Raw genomic sequence first — 22061 nt, 5'->3', positions numbered from 1 at the left:
AACGCGTGTTTTAATGTGTGTGCCCTTATTTGTTTTTTTATTGAATCTAAGTACATCTAGGTGTTTTTAAAGCTAATCTTTTAGACTGCACGGTAGATTAAAGTACCAATTTATTTTAACAATTTAGCATGTATTTTATACCTATTAATATATTATATTTCATTGTAAATAGGTATGCGAATAATAATATGATATTTAATTATTACAATTAATAAGTAACATTTCAATAATAATTCTTCTAACAATAATAATATATAAGTAATTTATTAGCATGTACAAAGGACTGAACAAAAAGTTTTAAGCTATGACTGATTGTAATTTGTATCTTGATAAGTATTGAAGCTGTAAATATAAGTACCAACGTAATATCACATTCTAATACCAACCATTGCTTTTATTGCGTGGATTTTTTTGCAAAACGTACGGTGCAATACGTAGTTTATTTTATCTTACATTTTTCTTATTATCATTTCTCATCACTATATAACAAAATCAAATCTAAGCGACGAAGCACAAGCAACCGGTCGAGTTTTATAAAAATAAAAGATTTATCCCGAAAATTGTGACGGAACATTTTGCAAGAAGAACGGCGCACCGAAGCGTCAATAGAGTATAACCAAATTTAAATTTTACAGATACGTCATCCACGTGGCAAATCGCTTGAAAGCTTAGAAGACCCAGCAGAACGAACCTCCCATACTACCTTCTCCCCAGAGGCGGGGTTCTACTACGGAGGGCAATGGCGACGTTCGTATGACGATGGGGACATAACGCCAACTAATGACAGCTCATATGAAGGCGGGGGCACTTTGCCCCGTCCAAGGGGCTTAGTTAGACCCCGACCGGTAGCTAAAATCCAAGCTACCCCAGCGTACAGGGACAAATCGCCCGATTACACATACGATGAAATCGCGTATTCCGCAAGATTACAACGTGTGGCATACGGGGCAAGTCCACACGTAGCCAGGAAACCGCCACCGGAACCTCCTAAAAGACAAAGCTCTCAATACACGCCGTTTACTAGATTCGGACAAACAACAGTAGAAATTCATCCTGAGAAAAGTCTGCCTCTGAGTTTGCCGGCTTATCCAAGTTCTGATTCTCTGAGCGTGTCCTTGGATAGTACGGGGCTACTCCCTCCACCTCCCGCGCCATCTTCCCCACCAAGGAGGTATGAAGATGACAAGATGAGGACTGGATCAGATGCTAGCTTTAAGGTACCTAATTAAATAAATAAATATAAACAACGACAATACACACACCGCCAACTAGTCCCGTCAAAGTAAGCGTAGCTTGTGTTATGGGTACTAAGATAACTGATGAATATTTTTATGAATAATATACATAAATACTTATAATATACATATAAACACCCAGACACTGAAAAACATTCATGTTCTTCACACAAACATTTTCCAGTTGTGGAGACTCAGAAAGCAGGGTCGCTGCCCACTGCGCCAATCGGCCGTCAAAACATTTAATTATAAACATTTGTCACAATCCTTTGCCTATAAAAGTATTTGCCTATAGAAGTGTATAATGATCGCATACTTCTCTATGTTATACCCCAAAATATCAGGATCAAGTAGCATAATTTGAATGACCGGGCCACTAAACGTTGACTTTCAAACTTTTTTTTTTATTCCTACGTGTTTAATTATTGTAATTGGTGTTATCAGTAATGATTGAATTAAAATTAATAATAAATAAATATGAATAATGGTATTAATGGTCCACCAATCCGCACTGGGCCAGCGTAGTGGACTACGGCCTTAACTTCTACTCAATGTGAGAGGAGACCCGTGCTCTGTAGTGGGCCGGTTGATATGATAATGATATTGATAATTATCAAGGTAAAAGTCTTTATCTGGCCATAGTCCAAGTCTTTGACTACTCTCGACTAGGCCGGACGTTTTATAGTATCACTATGAGATGATATAATGAACTTTCTTTTTACTTTACAGTCTAGTTCCAGTACAGAATCAGACAGCATTCCGTTCGCAAATGAAAACGCGGGTACAATAAAACAAAATCGTGGACAAATCGCAAGCAGACCGCACACCGTCGACTATGGTCGATCAGGTATCGGCCTCTCCAGCCTTCCACCACGGAATCCGGACATAAAGTCAAACCATCCCCTCCCTGAACACAAGGACGAAAACAAGAGTTCGGAAACCGTGGACGTGCTCAACGACATAGGGAACATGTTGGCCAACCTAACAGACGAATTAGACGCCATGTTGGAAGAAGAAAAACGTCAAGGCTTGACAGATTCCTAAAACAGTTAAAATCTTTTTTTTATCATAATATACTGTGTACTCGAATACAAAATTAATTTTAATAAAAAATAACCTTTAATTATTAAATTCCAAAGATTATTCTTGATCGGTGCTAACGATCAATATTCGATCCATGTTATATTGACGGTACCAAAAATATAGAATGCTATGTTTAAATTTGGAACCGTTAATTTTTTCAATTTGACAAAGGTGTTAACTATACGTCCGTTATGTAAGAAAACAATTATAATTTTTTCCCAATTCAGTTAGCAATAATTCTGTTTAAATAAAAGATTAGCCACCAAAATTAAAAGCAAATATCACTTGCTAAAAGTGGTTTGCTTTAATTGGACGTTTTTCTAGTTTATATTGTCAGAATACAGTGTGACCAACTATTAAGACATGAAGTTAATAGAAACTCTATGGCTTTACAATCGTAGATCAATGAATTTTATATGCAATTTTCGCGATTTTTTTTACAGTCTTCGTGCGCGCTTTTACTGCCTTCATCCGTTGCCTTGCTCTTTTATTTCTGCCGTATATCAGTTATACAACATAAGTAATATAAATAAATAATAATTTCCAAACAGACAAAAAGTTACACAGTGACATAGTTTCTATAACGCCATTCGGGTACTGACAGAATAGCTTTTAATGACACAATTATTTGGTAACTGTAGAATAAATCGATCGGTTATTATATACTGTAATTCGTAAAGTCTCAAATCTGTCAGTCTGCATAAGACTTAGATATTTGTATAATACCATTTTATACTGATCAGTAGGAATATTGACGTTTATAGGTTATATAGTAATTATTGTTTTCCTGTTTGTGACATTTTTGTTGTTATTTTATTATTTAAATTAGCCTCTTAATTTTGAATAGTTACTTTGGTTTCCATATCCGGTGGGACACATAGACAATTAGGTATATAGTCGGATCCAAAAACAGATGAAAATGGCTATTTTTGTAAATAACGTTTTACTTATATTATGTCATAGAATGAATATATCCAGTAGCTAGTTTTCCATGTACAATAAAATTGTAGAGTACTTGAATAATAATGTGTAGAATAGACTAGTTAGAATTTATACAAAAATGATAGATCTAGTAATAGTGTGACAATTTAGGGATTACAATGAATATATAAATAGACTTCATGTAAATAGACAAAGAGCAAGTGGTCAGCAGAATAAAGTCACACAAAGTACTTATTTAAAGTACCCACGTACTGCTATTACGTCAAGTGGCTTAAATTTTTTATTAAATGTAAAAAGTAAAAATTTTAAATACGGTCATTTTTTTAAGATCTAAATATTTTAATTAAAATTAGCAACCAAACACATGATTTTTTGAAATTAGAAATTACAAAACTTCAAAAATATAATGCACGGATGTGATAAGTCTTTTAATCACAAGCTCTTTGTCTATATGTTACTAGATATAACCCTGATACACACAATATATTAATATATTTTGATTCTGTTATGTAATTCCGTGCTCAGTTACGTAATAAACAAAATCTATGAATGACATTCAACATGCGGGGCTTATACAAGCTAGATTATTGGTGCCAATTCTGTGGAATGTAAATCTCTAAAAGCAACCAAGTTATCTGATTCTAAAGTAGTGTTGTCCTCATCATAGTTTTTGCTTTGGACAGATAGCACTTATTAACCCCTATGTTATACTTGTAAATTCAGATAAGTATAGATTTATTTACGACAGATTTGGTCCTCTTTTTTTGCCAACATGCATATAGTAAAACAGTTTGTAATGAAGAATTAACTTGGCTAATGTGGCTCAAAAAACGTAATGATTAAAAATTGTACCGATTTAACTATGGTACACATGTCTCATGTTGTTTGTAAACAACTTTCTTGCGTTGTATATAATAACGATATTCTAACCACAAATATATCTATCCTTAAACTTATTTTATAAATATTTTAATATGGTAACATTTTAAAATTAACGTAACTAATTACATCTCTAGAATTTTGTTTCTATATGTTCTCCTTTTGAAGTGATAAATATGCAGTGGCCATATAATATTAATAATGCTTACTTCAAATTATAATTATAATATTGTAGATACCATAGACACAAACAATTTATTTTCGTAACCCGATGAATTATTTTGAATTTTGAGTAGTAAACCTTACAGTAAGAATGAATATTTATGTAAATCGAGCAGCAAAATAATCTACGAAATTTGATATTTTTTACATTAATCCGGTATCTTACACAACACGTAACTACAATAAATAACTCTAGGAACTAAATGTAGTATATTATTAAATATTTTTAGCTTTGTACTGTAAATATATTAGGTAGAGATCAGTGTTTCTATACAGTCTCCTTTGATACCTAACAAACACGTCTTATTTAGAACTTTTGTATACTTGTTAAAATTAACCGTCACTATAATTAGGTTACTTTTAGTTTGGTTTCTTCAACTAGGGTCGCTAGAATACGACGGTGCTAGAGATAAAAGTTTTAAAGCAAACGATTTTGAGTTACTTATATATTTTTTTTTGATTCTTAAAATGTTTACCTTGTTCTGTGAACTAGTCAAAATTCTTTTCAGTGACGGTTATTATGATAAATGTAAAGTAATGTATCGACTATTACTGAAAACAGCTTATAATAATTATTATATTCTTATTTTGTAGTTCAGTTCTTATTTGAATAAATATTTGTAATATTTAAGGTGTGTTTTATTTTTGGTATAAGTATTTAATAACAAAGGTAACAGGTAATAAAAATAAAAACATATAAATCTTTAGTAGTAGAAGTGAAGCATTCTTCATTGGCAACCGACTGGCGCAGTGGGCAGCGACCCTGCTTCCTGAGTCATACGCCGTGGGTTCGATTCCCACAAAACGTTTTTGTGATGAACATTATTGTTTTTAGTGTCTGGGTGTTTATCTGTATGTTATAAGTATTTATGTGTATTATATTCATATAAATATTCAACAGCTATCCTAGTACCCCAAGCTACGCTTACTTTACACCTCTAACTTTTCTTTAAATGCGTTTAAAGCAATTAAAATATCACTTGCTTCAACGGTGAAGGCAAACATTGTGAGGAAACTTGCATGCCTGAGAGTCCTCAAAGGTATGTGGATCAATATGTCCATCAATCCACACTGGGTTAGCGAGGTGGACTACGGCCTTAACCCCTTCTGATTGTGGAAGGACACACTTGCCGTGTGGGCAGGTAATGGGTTGATATGATGATGACGATGATTTTATAATAATAATAATAATAACAATGTAATGAATTTTTCGATCATGCAGGCTCGTTATAGACCTTTTAAATATGTAGCAAGAAAGAGCTTAGACAATGCAAACAATGTCTAAGCAACCGAATTGAAATTAATGAAACACAAAATTTGAATTCAAGAATTCTGACATGAATAACATGTACTTAATTACATGTATTTACGAGTATAAAGCGTTAATACATATAATTATGTAAACATATTATTGAGAGGTGATGATGATAACTAAGTTCTCCAACTTAAAACTAAAGCTACTAGGGATCGCGCCGTCTAGGAAGAACCCACAACGAACTTAGCCAGGTAATTTGTTTTGTTATCACCATCTCACAGTCAATTATAGCTATATAAAAAAATATTTAGCTATGAAGTTAGACCAATTCACACCCAAGCCTTTTTAACGTTTATGTCAACCTTAATAGGAACTAAACTTCGAACTTATTGAAAGACATCTCCAAGATTTTATTGAGTATATAATAAAAATAATAAACATTTCCCTTTAACGAATTTTATGTAGCCTAAGACACAGCGAGTTTATTTTTATTTCTAATATTCATATTGTGGGCTCACTCCACATCCTCAGAGGACTGCGGACTGTTCACACGTCCAACCCCCTAAAGCTCTAACTCATTAATGGCAGTGTTTATTTTTGAGGATCGCAACCCCGCCTGCTTACGCTTTCGCAACCAGTTACTGCATTCGGTTACCAGCTAAACACAATACAAAAAATATTAGTGTGTAACACTCCTCCGAGACCGAAAGGAAAAAACTCCCAAGTGAAATAGTGTGCACAGAGATATGTAGGAACATTTCTTGCTATCATTCTCATGTAAGATTGTATTGATATTGAAAGATCAACTCAGATCGTGTGGACACTTGGCATGGATGAATGACACACGGCTACCAAAAGCAGTTCCTACCAAAAGTAAGAACTTGCGCTTTGAGGATGTCCTAAAACGCAATCGAACATCATGCAATATGTCTTGGAACAATTGGGAGCAAATTTCCGTGCAGAATTTCATTGGGCGAAATGATAAGTGACAAATGTCAAAGCTTTTGAAAAGAAACGACTATTACAACATGACTCAAAACGCTAGCCATATTCCGTCCTTGACGATAAAGCCTAGGTGTCGCCGTTGTCGGATACGTCATGGGTCATACATCACATGATCATCAATTTACGATTAACCGGACGGTTACGGATTACACGGAGTGTGCTCTGAACCTTAGACTGAAAAGTCACACCAGAGTCAGTGAGTCCAAAATCTCGAAACATAGCACGTAGTATCCGAATCAAACTTTATGACTTTTCAATCACCATACGTGTCGATGCGCAGAATATAATATTCGGTTCAGTCTACCAGCAGGACTGTACCCGGGCAAAGCTAAACTCGCAGCCGACAATCCATAATCTGTGCACACTGACCTATCCGTGCTGCTAACTTTTGCGACAGCATAAATAAATTGAATCGAAACCTAGCAAAATTGTATTCAGTGTTGCTATTGCTGTAGCCGACGAGGATAAGAAGACGGCGTTATTAGTATAGGGTGTGATTAATTGTGTAGTCATTTATTATTCTCAAGCAGCTCTTTGAATCAAAAACTAGCATCCGAGTGGGCAACAATATGGCTGTTTCAACTTTTTTTTTTTTTCATATTTCACCACTGGAATGACAGACTTTATGAACCATTTTTCTGTTATGACCTTTTAGGTACACACTTTACGCAATAAAAGTATTATGATTATTATTTTGAACAAATAATAACATTAAATCAATGTTACGAACAATTTATATTTAATATTCTGTTTCTGTTTCCGTCTGTTCCACCTTCCAAATGTCATAGGGATGTCGGTATCACAAAAGATCGCTGTTAAATGTTGAAGTCGATACTCGTATTCATTGTTCATGAATTACTTAAATAAAACGGTAAAAATGTACACGCATAACCTGATGTAACCTCTATAATTGATAGCTTACGCCTTATTATTTTATGATAGAACATTCTTTTGTTTTTGAGAAAGGTTATAGATATTTTATTACTGCAATGGACGTATTCATAGCTGTTGACAAATCAAGTTGTTACAGAGTTACATCGATGCATCGTGCGACGGTTTAAGACAAAACCGTTGTGTGTTTAAGATAATATTAATGTGATGAAGTCCGATTTTAAAGCACCTAAAAATCGGAATTATTACACATCCCTAGTCCCTACCCTGAAATGACATTGTTTGCGAATTTGAGCCGTGTGAGCTCTGAGCTGCGCGATCGATAACTTAAATTGGACGATATTCGGAGTTTGCGAGGTCAGAACCGTTGATGGACACCTCAGCCCAGCAGTTAACATTGTAAAATATATTTAAGCAGTTCGGAAAATGGATGCAGCTGGTGCTTACGGAGGCGGGAAGGCCGGAGGCGCCTTCGATCCTCAGGCTTTCGTTCAGCGCCCCGCAGTTATAGTCCGGGCAGTATGCTGGGTATGTAACGTAACATTTTACTTTGAGTTCACTAATCGAGGCCCTTCAATGCGATTAGAGATAATGGAATCACTCAAATGCGTATTCAAAATTAGAACAAGAAGTCTTTTATGGTACTTTTTCTACTACTTCGTACCTGCCTCTGTAAGATATTGACTTTTTTTTTGCTAGGTTCTTTATAGTGTCACTTTCAGGGATTGGCTTTACTTATAAGTTAAGAAGTTTTAAAGCACTAAAAAAATAAGAGTATTAAAACATTTGAGCTGTAAATAAATTGACTTTGTTCACTACCACAACAACTTTACAAGTGACCTTGTCACATGTAATCATACATAATACATGTATATGTAGTCATCAGAGTTAGGAATAGGTAGGAAATATGGGTCAGTGATTGAGAACATTTCTTTTATTAAGGATAAAGTGTGTGACTCAAAAATTATTGCTGTCTTTTTCATGTTATCTACAGCCATCTCAAAAACAACCCATAAACTAGAATACTCAAAATATCTTGCAATGTTTGAAGTTCGGCTAGTCTACAATTATTAATTTAGTACATTAATATAAAAAGAGCTAGATTTAGCCTAGTTGTTGGTGCTTCAGCCTTCTTTCTGTTTCATCCCTGATACACACCTCTAACATTTAGTAGTTACGTGCATTTTTAATTTAACCAATATCACTTGTGAAGTTAGTTGACATCATTCAATTCTCCAAAACATTTTCAAGGATGTCTCAAGTTTAAAAATCTATGTCTTTAGGCCTCCATCCTTACTGTTTTAATGGAACCATTCATGGGTTCATAATTAACACTGAAATAAATATATAATATAATATGCTTATAATTTTAACTATTCAATGCCTGTTTTAAATTACTATAGTGAAGGGCAGGTCAGTGAAAATAAAAACAACTTTCTTGTTTAGTATTTTAATTATAATTTATTTTTCTTTTCTTTATATGTCACACTCTTTGTTTTCAAGTCTTTCCACCTTTCCATCAACTCCCCGAATCCCCCGTCATCCACGTTGATGCCTTTTCGTCGATCAATCACCCCACCACCACCATTGGTTGGGGTTGTGATTGGTCGACATTTTCCTGCATCAACGTCATTGGTTAAATAAAAGTAACAAGTTCTACATTCTAAAACTAATAGAATATTTTTAAACAATAATAATTTTTGTGGAATGATGGTGATTTAAAAACCATATTTAACTGAACCTAACGATAGGTACAAATTCCAACCAAGTTGGATTTCATGAGATGTCCATAAAATAAATTTCATTTAGATTCTAAATGGTAAACCAATCAAATTTATACAGGTATAATAATTCAAGAAAGTACTCTTTATGTAACTTGAGAGTTAATAATTGGTTTCCTTTATATAAACTATTTGAAATAGGTATTTATTTAGGAATTAGCTATTGCCTGTAATTTTGTCTGCGTACAATTCAATTATATAATTTCTCCCACATTCAACAAATCAAAATTAATTTATTTCAACTACTTTACAAGACCTTTTGAAATGTCAAGTCTGTTGTTTTTTAGTAATTAACATCAGTTCAGAGGCAGATCTTACTGGAGAAGAAGCTTACAACAAAATCTGCAGTTATGCAGTCGACATTCAGTCAACACTTTTCATCCATGTTTCTGATACTTTCCGCTAAGTTTTTTTTTTTAATTAATGTTTTTTTGAGGAACACTCTACAGACATCAGTGTTTTCTACTACATACAACTTTAGTGCCTTGAAGGCAAGAGGGAATAGACATTTTCTAGGCAAGCGCCTAACTTTGAAACCCATCATTGCTTTCTATAATGCATGACAGACATCAAAGCAAACCTACCCAATATGAAAAAAAAAAGTTTATTTTTAAGGCCCCAAGTCTATAGCAAACGACCAGCAGCATCCTCTGTGCAACTACAACCATCTACTGCTATCCCCAACCAGTCTGCCTGTGGTTATGTGTGGCATACGCTCACCTATCTATGCGGCCTGCTAAGTTTCTGGAGTGAGCTTGGTCGGCTGGAGTGATCCAGCGGGAGGCATCGGTTCAGGCCAACCAAGTACAGCCCAGCGTTGGGAGTAGCCTTTAGTCCAGCAGTGGGAATGTTATAGGCTGATGATGATTATTTATTTTATTTATTTATACTCTTTATTTGTACATCCCTACAAAGTATGAAACACAGCAAGCTTGCAATAGCACTCAATATAAGTTTTGACAATAATAATAATTATGATCAATGATTAAATCAATCACGGCCGATTGACGACGCAGTGGGCAGCGAACCTGCTTACTGAGACCCGGGCCGTGGGTTCGATTCCCACAACTGGAAATGTTTGTGGGATGAACATGACTGTTTTTCAGTGTATGGGTATTTATATGCATATTATAAGTATTTTTCTATATTATTCATATAAATATTCATCAGTCATCTTAGTACCCGTAACACAAGCTACCCTTACTTTGGGGCTAGATGGCAATGTGTGTATTGTCGTACTAGTAGCATATCTATATATTTTTTTATTCTTAGGTATTTATTTAGTATCACGCGCAGGCAATATTATTGCCACGATTTAGATTAATGTCAGTTGATTTATTGATTTATGTTTTTTTTTTCTCTAGCTGTTCAGTGTGATCGTGATGGGATGCATATCAGCTAAGGGCTGGTATATCAGCAAGACGGACGGCAAGGAGTACTGCGTCTACAATGACGACACCAACGCCTGTAACTACGGCGTCGGTATATCTGTTATCGCGTTTGTCGCCTCCATCGGATTTATCGCCGGCGAGTATCTCTTCGAGCAGATGTCGTCGGTGAAGACGAGGAAGCATTATGTACTCGCTGATATGGGATTTTCTGGTGAGTGTTTCATCATAATATAAACCCATTACCGACCCACTATAGGTCACGATTCTCCTCCCACAATGAAAAGGGTTTAAGCCGTACTCCAGTGGCCCAGTTCGGAATGGTGGACTCCTCACGCCTTTGAGAACATTATGGAGAACTCTCGGGCACGCAGGTTTCATCACGACGTTTTCCTACACCGTTGAAGGAAAGTGATATTTAAATTACATAAAACGTACCGTTAACGTTTTAACGAGGTGCGTGCTGGGGTTCGAACTCGGCTCTCCGAAGGTGAGTGAGAGGTGAGAAGTCGGAAGTCCTATCCACTGGGCTGTCACCGCCCCTTGTGTGGTGAGTGTTTGTTCTTAGATATAAAGGTCTATCTTCCCAGATGCAGCGGTGAACGCCTTTAAACAGAGGTCCCGGATTCGATTCGCAGGTGTAAATTGAGATTGAGATTGTTTTGACTTGATTGTTTGATTGAGAGTATTATTCCTGAGCTTTCTCAGATCTAGTCTTCTAGAGATACAGATGTGCCGCAAAGCAATTTAGCGTTGGGGATGTCACGCAGTAACCGGTATCCATACCACTACCATCTTGGACAGCATCATCTGTAGTTTGGTAACGAGACACAGATAATGCCTCAGAATAACGAGTGTGGAACCCTCGTAGCTTTATGTTTACGAATGTAGTTATCGCCATCATCTCACGACCATGTATAGATTTTTTATGTTATAAACGCATCATCATCATATACTTGGTTACATAACAATCATAATTCGTTTAAAGGATTGCATACAATTCTACAATAAACTACCTATTGACATCCTAGAGATGTCTCTTTAAAAGTTCAAAGTTTGTATTAAACGTAAGCTTATAGAAAAGTCCTTTTATAGTAAAGGACTACGTAATCGATAAAAATAGCTTGGGTGTGAACTATTGCTCTAACCAGGTTGCTCTTCTAATAATTTTAAATGACAATGTAATATGGTGATAACAAAACACCCGGCTAACTTTGCTGTGGGCTTCTTCTTAGACCAGGACGCGTTTGGAATCCTCGTAGCTTTGGTTTTAAGTTTACGAACGTGGTTATCGCCATCATCTCACTACCGTGTAATTCTCATGTGATGTACATATCATAAGTGCCACGGGCCTAGTCCAATAAAGATATTTTTGACTTTGACTTTGACATCATTAGTGCCATATTTTATGCATCTGATGGCCGATGGAAAGAGGCCTATGTCCAGCAGTGGGTGCATATGGGATGATGATGATTTTTTTCTCTCGATATTAAAACTTAGAAATATTCAAAACGAACCTTTAATAAACCCCCACATATAACAACAAATTGTTTTGTGCAGCAACAAAATTACATTCTTAATGCCTATCGTGAATTTTTACGAGAGAAATAAAATGGAGCTTCGCTTATTATACTACAAGCGATAAACATCAATCGTTTATGGCATCACACTTCCTATAAAATGCAAAGATACAGAAAGAGCAGTTGGATCTGTAATTTGACTCATGGGCATCCTAAACAGATATTCCTTAATAGGATAGTATATAGGCGGGTTTCTCTATTTAAAGGTATATATATCCTATTTCAGCCCTAAAAAATGCTTCTAGAGCAATCATTTATTTTTCGTAAATTCAAAGTCTAGTGTTTTCTTAAAAATCTGATTACTTAAGGAAATCTGACCTTCTAAATTTACCAATTTCTCGCCTTTTTTATCATGTTAATACGACTCAATGTTTAGAGAAGACAAATATGATAAAAAAACATGTAATCTATCTGAAAATTTTAATGTCAATAATAATGGAGTAGTTTCAGTTTTAGGTGAAAAAACAGGAGAATATAAACATAAACCAAATTACGTTTGCTGCATACACTGTGGTATGCAGCAAATAAGATCATTTACAGCACAACACGCCAAAGTGGTGTCTGTCATGCAGTTCCTAAATGTTACAAGTTTTGAACACAAGACACAAGCAACATTAATTATTAACTGTGTCTGATAGTATCGTGAATCGGCATTAATCGTGGAATTCTAGTGCCCAGTTGTTACCAGTGTCTAGAAATAGCTATGCCAGGGGCTGTGTCCAGCAGATGCATGGGTTGATAACATATAATGTCTATGTTTGCGCATTGCCTAATGGCAAATTTCTCACTGCGTGGCGCCAATTTAAATCAGAAAGCGAAATCAGTCAGTCAGTGATTCAGTGCAATAAAACCGATTGAGTTCAGGTCACATTGTTTGACATCAGCTCTTATCGCGGTCATCTTATCTTCAACGACAGAATTTATGGGTGTCAGTTTAATTTGGTTTGTCCTGATTAGTTTTATGACTAAAACCTTTCGGATCTTTTCTAAGTGGATATAGGTGCGTTCTTTACAAATTACGTATTAATTTTGTTGCGAATTGCTAGACACGTTACTTCCTTTTTTGTCGTACTCTCTCTCTATCTCTCTCTCTCTTTCTCTTTCTCTAAAATCCAATTCTTATTGTATTGTCAGTAAGGTGAAATAGATGTGGAATGTAAAAAAGTCCGATGAAAAACCATAGCCCGGTAACCGACCTGTTTTTTGAAATTCCAAACGCTTGATGAGCCTTGGCATTGGTGGTTATTCGAGTTCGAGTAAGGGTATCCAAAGGTTACTGTAATATCTCTACTACCCAAACTCAGCGGTCGTATGAGTTATACCATCATGTACCTGCATTCTGTTTCCGACTAATATTTACTCTCATAGATTTTCATTGCTACAATTTTCATAATAACAATAAACCCGCTTTGAATTGACCTTTCACTTTATACCCACCTTAATATTACGAACCGCCACGTAAACTGGCTCGTAAAAGAAAATGTTACTAATGTAAAGGAATATAGGTTTACCTACCTGTATAACTTGTGCCCGTTTGCTTATCGCTTAGTAGCTATCTCTTCCAGGCAACCTAAGGATTAGGAAAACCAAGGCCACCAAGGTTTATTAATAAAGCATTGGTAGAAATTCACCACCTGCAATCTTACCCGTTGGTAAGTACTGATGCCGTCAAAAATCGTAACGGGCTAACCTGTTCAAAGGGTAAGGTGTATTAAACTCATACCCCAAATATGTTTCTAGACATCGTAGCTGCAAGCTTAATCTTTGATCCAGCTTGAAAACAATTTACATATGATTTGTCCGAAAATCTCACGTCTGCTTCGCTTAGACATAAATCATGCCTGACGGAAAAATGGCAAGTCACTCTTTGCTTGTAGATACTCGGGTTATACTTGGCAGGAACCGATGCCGGATTCGTTCCACACCCCATATGGTTCGAATCAGAATAATTGTGGACAAAAAAATGTTTGACCTATCTACCGAACCTACGCTATATCGGAGCTCATTTCTGTATACATATAGATGGTTTTCACGTATGCTTGGAAGGTGGACCCAAGCGGCACAATACCTTGGTATTTGATAATATATCTGTATATCTATTATAAGTGTTTATGTATATTATACATAAAAATATTCATCAGTCATCTTAGCACCCATAACACAAGCTACGCTTTGGGGCTGGATGGTGGTATGTTTATTTTCGTTGTATATTTATATACTTTTTTATATTTATATTTTAAACTACCTACCACATACCTTGACGTGATGACGATGATGATAGTAATACGAGTTCAACTTGATTGCAATAAAAGATTTTACAATCAATAATTGTTAAGATTACATAACAATTATTAATTGTAAAGTCAGCGTTTCCTGGGGATTCTCCGGTTCCGGAGTTAAACGTGCGTAGAGGGTACAGTGCCGAAGATCTGTTTTGTGTGGAGTATAAGGATTGAAGAAATTCTAAATTACACCATACAGTTTTTCCAGCTTTTCGCGGAGTATAGCAAATTAAGATTTGCGCAAAGTAACACCTGCTTCTATCCAAGCAATTATTTTTTGAAGGGGTTTTGGATTAGATTGAGCTTGGATCAAACGAAATGAATTTATGAATTGCACGTTTCATAGCTTTTCTTATTATAGTTTTTTGCTGTACAGGACAAATACCATGTCTTTGAATCGTTTGAATAATTTTATTTTACGAAGTAAGTATTTTTTACGTTTCTTTTCAAAGTACGGAACCCTGATTTTCTTCTTTTTTTTTTAAACGCAATAAAACCGGAACGTTTTTTGTATTGGTTGTCTACGGGGGTTTTGAGTCCAATAAATATTTTTATTATTGTTAAAAAAGTAGAACTTTTAATTTTTAGTCAGTAGGTACGGCCTTTAAAATTTTCAAAATCCGTTGAAAGATACCATATTTTATCAAATTTTATTCCGTTCAGCATTTTTAGCATGAAGAGGTAACAACTGTGTGTTCTAAGTAGGTACTTTAGAGGAAACCCTGCATTAATTCTGGATAAAAAATAGTGTATGTCAATCTCGAGCCCGTACCGAAAACATTTGCATGAAAATATTCCGTTGCTGCGTGAATGTAATCGATGGAAAAAACCAAACACACTTGCATTTATACGTAAGAATTTCCACGGGTACAGTATGCGGGAAAACTTTTCCTTATAATAAATTGTCAAACAAACGTTCACAACCCACATCTTCAAGTGGGAGTGGATGAAACGTTGTATGTCGGTCAAGGTCTGTGCAACGTATTGGTTTTAGTATGTGTACATACTTTTATAGCCCGTGTAAGTAAGCAGCGGATAGGTACTTATGTAAATGTTGCAAGGAGATGTTAGGTGTATTACTTATTTGTTAGTCTAGTCAAGCTAGGACACGATCGGAATCGATTTCAGAACGTTGAAAACTAAAATGTTACAATGTTGCGAAAATAATTTATACATGACTATAAATAATGAATAAAGTAATTGAAAATATTAATTGCTATGACGTTAAAGGAAAACATCGTGAGGAAACCTGCGGGGCTAGCACGGACAGGGGACAAAAATTATATCCCCTGAAAAGGTATATAATTAACGTGTCCACCTGCTGCACGGGAAAGTGGAATAGGAAAAGTTTACCTCCATTTATTATTACATATTATACTAGCGGTCGCGCGCGACTTCGTCCGCGAATAAGTCGACTTAAAAAAACCACGTCAATTATGCCTATCCAAAAAACCCCATCACGTCGTCTAAAACTCCGTTGCGCGGATATTGAAAGACAAATAGGGAAAAAATAGCGAAGCCATCCTGTAGAAGCTGTTCGCTTTTCCGGGATAAAAAGAAGCCTATGAGCTATGCCAGACTATATTGTAGGTATCTCTGCCAAATTTTTGCCAAATCGGTTCATTCGTTGTGGCGTTAAAGCGTCACAAACATCCATCTATCCATCCATACATCTATTCGCATTTATAATATTAGTAGGATGGCACGCATACATTCGATCGTTGTCCCATATGCCTTGCGAATTGCTGTTATCTGTGAACAATTATGTCCTTGATCTCCGACAATAGTCATTAGATCTTTATTAAAATTAGACAATGCATGCTTGGTAGTACACACTGTAAAATAAAAAAAGAATGATTTAAATCGGTGCAAATTTAACGGAGATATGAAGTAAAATTGATAGATTGATACCCGACGTAACTTCTAAACATAGGTCTCATTTAAATAATTTAATATCCCATATGCCTTGCGACTTGCTGTTATCAGTGAAGAGTTATGCCCTTTATCTCCCGAGAATATTTATCAAATCTTTCTTAAAATTAGACATTACATGCTTGATAGTATATACTTTCAAATAAACAAAGAATTATTAAAATCGGTTCAAATTTAACGGAGCTATGAAGTAAAATTTGTAAAAACTTTCATCCTATATCCCGGAGGAAACTTATTGTTTATCGGGATAAAAAGTATCCTATATGTTGACCCGGGATATCAGCTACCACTGTACCAAATTTTATTTAAATCCGTTCAGTAGTTTTCACGTGATGCCCGGACAGACAGACAGACTGTTTTGGACTCATTATCGATTATAAAGCTTCCCCCGGTCAAAATTTTCAAAATATATTAAATGTACATAAAATATATTAAATGTACATAAAATATATTAAATGTACATAAAATATATTAAATGTATATCTTGCAGTTACAGTTTTATTATAAGTATAGATTATTCGGATTTTATTTCCACTTGTGCGCAAGAGAAGATACATTTTTATCCTTTCCCGAGAGATATAATTGTCTCGTGCCCATACTGGCCGTGCTAAGCTGGCCGGTAATTGGTTGATATTATATGACGAAAAATAATCAGTAATCCCGACATATATAATCATCGTCATCATCATACAAACCAATGGACGTCCATTGCTGGACGTAGTATCGCAGGCAGTTCAAAATACCACGGGCTTGTGCCGCTTCGGTCCTGAGGCTCCCTAGCGACGAGGTGGACCGATGACATCAACGTCATCCGTCCACCTCGTCGGGCGTTTACCGGTGCGATGTTGTCATTCCAGCACAATGGGACCCTAAAGTCTATTGATTCTCCGAGCTAAGTGCCCCGCCCATTGTCACTTCGCGATCACTGAGTCGGTAAATCTGGTCCTAGTACTGCAGGGGTATTACGTATCTCGCGACAGGCTTGCGAAAGGCGTAAATCTTGCAATCACTGCTGTCAAACTTCACTTTTCCATACAATAAACATACAAGGGTATATGACGTGAGATACGTAATCACCGTGCGGATCTCATTCCTGATTTGTTCACGTAACCATACTCTAAGCAGTGACGTGCACACAGGGTGCAGATAATATAAAACAAAATATATCTCCATTGTACACTTTAAAAAACTTGAGTGTAGGTTTTTTATAGATACCGACCACGTATTAGAGCCAGAAGTCATCAAAGGAAACATCGCGCAATGTTAAAAAAAAAAACGTGTGAGCCGTCACGGGACGCCTGGCAGATGTGAAACATCGAAATTGTTTTCTGTAAGTTATTGCAGATATTGCAAAATGAAAAGATTTTTTTCCACAAATAAAAAAAAATATAACCAAATGGTAAACTCCTTTTTGTGAGTAGGTTAATAATTAATGTTTTATTACAAAATTAATATACATTTTTATTGTTACATAAGAAATATTAAAATTCCAATCATATAGCGTGGCGATGCGTCGCCACGGCCTGTGTCACAACACCAAAAATCAGGTTTACCCTCCGACTATAGGTGTTTCACATCAATAATAAATAAATAAATTGAACATTTATTTATCCCAAAACTTAACAATACATAAAATACAATACTTTAATGCCAATTAATGCTAGAGATAACTTTTAAAAAAAACTTCTACCGTTGTACTTGATCGTGTGACCTCACTACCGTGTAATTCTCATGTAATGTACGCATCAAAAGTGCCACCTGTAATAAAAATATTTTTGACTTTGAATAGCGGTTAACTATTTATTCACAAATATGGTCAAGAATGTTTACCAGGCTACACAACATTAGTAATCAGATAATTCAAAAATGTCTTCTCACTAAAAATATTTATTTCTTTTCAGCATTCTGGGCGTTCTTATACTTCGTGGGCTTCTGCTATCTGTCAAACGCTTGGGGCAAGACCGAGACCCCACCGGTGGGCACTGCCAATAACATGCAAGGCGCCATCGCTTTCTGCTTCTTTTCGATATTCGCATGGGTGAGTTAAAGATAGACTAAAATGTTTGCGCCGAATTATATATGAAGCATTTTTTTCACTAAGCAACTCAGATACGCTATCGTGCTATGATTCTTGCAACTTGCTATGTTGTTATTATCATATTTTTATTTTTTTTGTATGAATTTAAGGTTAATAAAAAGAAAACGTAATTTTTATATTTTTATTCTGTCAAGTGTCACTGTTCTTTAAATATTACGCAGCGCCGAATCGGTTTCGTAACTTAAGATGACGCCTAACGTCGTTAGTCATTAAGAGTTGGTGAAACGTTTTTAATTCGTTATGCATCGCCTAAATGATTAGGAATCCGGAGAGTGATTTGTGATTACGTATCTCGCGACAGGCTTGCGGCAGGCGTAAATCTTGCAACCACTGATGTCAAACGTCACTTGTTTATTTATTGTATGGAAAAGTGACGTTTGAAAGCAGTGCCTGTCGCGAGAAACGTAATCACCCTGTTGATTTAAAAGTTTCCTAGGTTTAGTGAATTAGCATTAGTAATAGGATCCCGTTTAACATTTTTAGCACTTATGGTTGATTGCGGTTTACACATTTTGTCGTGTAGGTGGCGTGCGCTTTCTTCGCGTTCCAGCGGTTCCGCGTAGGAGCCGACGCGGCCTTCGCGCCCGCTTATGAGGTGGAGGGCGGTGTTGGAAGCCCCGGCTCCTTCCCGGCCTACCCCGGCGCCCCGGACCCTCAGCCCGCCTACAGCGACCCGCCATTCTCGCAGTCCCACACCGGCGGTGAGTAGAAGATAAGAATACATGTGTCACTGCCCCTTCTCTTCTAGCGGATGTCGTACGAGGCGACTAAGGGAATATAACGAAAACGGGGCAGCCGCGTCCTCGGTGCTACTACCACCAATGCCATCACCAACCCTTATACTGAAAACCAGGGTTAGAAAAATCCGGTTTTTATAATAACTGTCATAAATCCGATTTTGTAATTATATATATCGGATATTTATTCAGGCTAAGAAGAAGAAGCGAATTTCATTCTGTAACGGTATTAAACATTGTTGCCAGGGTGAACATTAATCTCCAAATATTTTATTTCTGAAGACAGAAAAAAAACAATTTATATATATATATATGTACATAAATTTATATATATCATGATATATGATATATATCCGCTGAAATATCGGTGAACCCTGCTGTCAACTGAGAATGATCGCAATAGATGGTATTAGCACACAAGACGCGGCTAACCGAACTCCGTTACATAGGTTTTCTTATTATTTTTCAGTTATTGTACATGCCAGGTACATTTTAACGGCCGATTGGCGCAGTGGGCAGCGACCCTGCTTTCTGAGTCCAAGGCCGTGGGTTCGATTCCCACAACTGGAAAATCTTTGTGTGAAGAACATGAATGTTTTTCAGTATCTGGGTGTTTATATGTATATTATAAGTATTTATATTATTCATAAAAATATTCATCAGCTATCTTAGTACCCATATCACAAGCTAAGCTTACTTTGGGACTAGATGGCGGTGTGTGTATTGTCGTAGCATATTTATTTATTTATTTTAACGCTATCTATTTCATTATTATCTCTTTCCATTGCAGGAAACATCGACTACACCGCACCGACCTATTAAGCCAGTTCGGATTGGACTCGCATGATGACGTTCCATTATTGTTTTATGTTCAAGTAAATTATAATTAATACATCGTACGACATAAAATATTAGTATTGCAGCGAAATAAAAACAAAACCTTAAAGTATCTAATTATCTAGTAAAAGTAATATGTTAAAAATACTTTTTAAATTAATAGTAAAAAACTCTTACGGCCACAAAATAGATATGGTGTAAGGGCCTTATCGTTGATCTGTTTGAAATGATCTCTTCCAGGCTGAATTGGTGATTGGTGCAGAGATAAAAAAGATACACTTGCAGCCAATTTAATAGATCACTTTTGCCTGCAACAATAAAGCTACGCGCAAAATACGGAAAAAAATCGCGCGTTTTTATTATTGGCACATATTATGACGTCCTATCAATTATGATAGGACGTCATAATTATTCTTAGAGTATATTAATACTCTAAGAATAATTATCTTTGAAAATACTAGTCTGCGTGACATTTTAGGTGTATTAATTATAACTTATTTAATCAAAGTTTTGAATTATTTACTTTTAAGTACCAAAGTATATTTTTTTTTATTTAGTTTTAGGAATACAGTCCGATTTATAGTTATAAATTTTTTGAATTTATTTCGTCTTTCGTTCACTACGGTGACTAAACTGAGACTAAAATTTAAATCAAAAACATGATTTTCATCAAAACGATACTATTTCAAACCGTATATTTTATTAAACATCGACCTCCTATAATGTGTAAACATTGAATATAGAGGTGACATTCAATGTTTCATGGAATATTAGAATTGTGGAAGTATTAAAAATAGTCGTATGTATTGTTAAAAACTAGTAAGACGAATTTTTTGAAAATTTTAACTGTCTCGAATATTTATTTATTTTATTTCAACCAATTAATTGTTATAAGTATAAGTATTATTTTAAATGATACCCTAATAATTTATTTAATAGGATACTTATATTGGTTCTCGGTACCTGCTTCTAGGTATATACGACAATATCATAATGTAAAATAATAATCTTATATTATTATTATTATTATTCTGTAAATATCATACAAGTACCTACATTATAGTTTTTGAGGTAGTGAACGATTCGTTGAAAGTGCCCAAACATACAGGACCAGTATACAATTATTATTTTTTTTACACACATTTGATGTTATATATTTAATTTAAACATAGTGGAGTAAAAAATGTTAAAATTTTACTTATGTCTTTTATGTATTTTTATTAAATCTGTCTCAATTATTTTTTCTTTGATTATTGATACTTTACGTGTACTGCATGTTGTAAATCTTTAACCGACCTATACCGAAATAGATACTGGTCATCCTGTACAGATATAATCTACGATAACCTAGCGAAACACTCCGATATAGTTGTTCACTATCTCTCAGACTAGAAATATTTATTATACCTACTTATTTTTGCGTAATTTGTTATTGTGATAATATTTTCTTGTTTAATCGTTACCACTTTGATACTTGTGCCATGTAATATGTGTAATTTGTGCTCTACGCATGTTGTTTGAAATCATAGCGAAATATATAAAAATATCTTACTTGTAAAATTAAAAAAATAACTTAATGTGCAGTGTGGTCACATTTTTTGGTCTAAAGTGTACTATTGTGATCCTTTATTTAATGGGTTATGATGTAACCTGGTTATATATTATATTACATATTATCGTTAAAAGCCCGTTAATTTTTGCACTTACATCAAGAAAAATATTCTATTTGCATTCAGCGTTATTCAAATCATTTTCAAGTTGAGCATACAAACAACAATTATTTTATTTTAATTTCTAATGATTAAAAATGTAATAAATGCAAATAATATGATCACATTACATTTGTTACTATGATCATTTTACAGCTTTTATTTAAATTAGGATTTCATCGAAAAACGTATTTTGTAAGTGTTC

At 35.2% G+C, this 22061-nt stretch overlaps 2 protein-coding genes across 8 annotated transcripts in view; both read left to right on the top strand.

Moving 5' to 3' along the window:
* LOC120629079 (caskin-1) overlaps window positions 1-4986 on the top strand; it is a 378256-nt gene extending 373270 nt beyond the window's left edge. For all 7 annotated transcript variants that reach the window (XM_039897818.1, XM_039897812.1, XM_039897814.1 and 4 more), the window contains 2 exons: window positions 636-1217; window positions 1965-4986. In XM_039897818.1, the coding sequence (XP_039753752.1) occupies window positions 636-1217; window positions 1965-2279 (897 nt within the window). In that variant the 3' untranslated portion in view covers window positions 2280-4986. The remainder of the gene's footprint in view (window positions 1-635; window positions 1218-1964) is intronic.
* Window positions 4987-7802: 2816 nt separating this feature from the next.
* On the top strand, window positions 7803-20671 carry LOC120629287 (synaptogyrin). Its single transcript, XM_039898186.1, has 5 exons — window positions 7803-8040; window positions 10658-10895; window positions 18377-18513; window positions 19097-19274; window positions 20101-20671. The coding sequence occupies exons 1-5, from the start codon at window positions 7939-7941 to the stop codon at window positions 20130-20132; spliced, it is 687 nt and encodes a 228-aa protein (XP_039754120.1). The 5' UTR covers window positions 7803-7938; the 3' UTR covers window positions 20133-20671.
* Window positions 20672-22061: the final 1390 nt, after the last annotated feature.

This window comes from Pararge aegeria, chromosome 14 (assembly GCF_905163445.1).
Source record: "Pararge aegeria chromosome 14, ilParAegt1.1, whole genome shotgun sequence".
Lineage (NCBI taxonomy): Eukaryota > Metazoa > Arthropoda > Insecta > Lepidoptera > Nymphalidae > Pararge > Pararge aegeria.
This window is presented reverse-complemented; position numbering and strand designations above follow the sequence as displayed.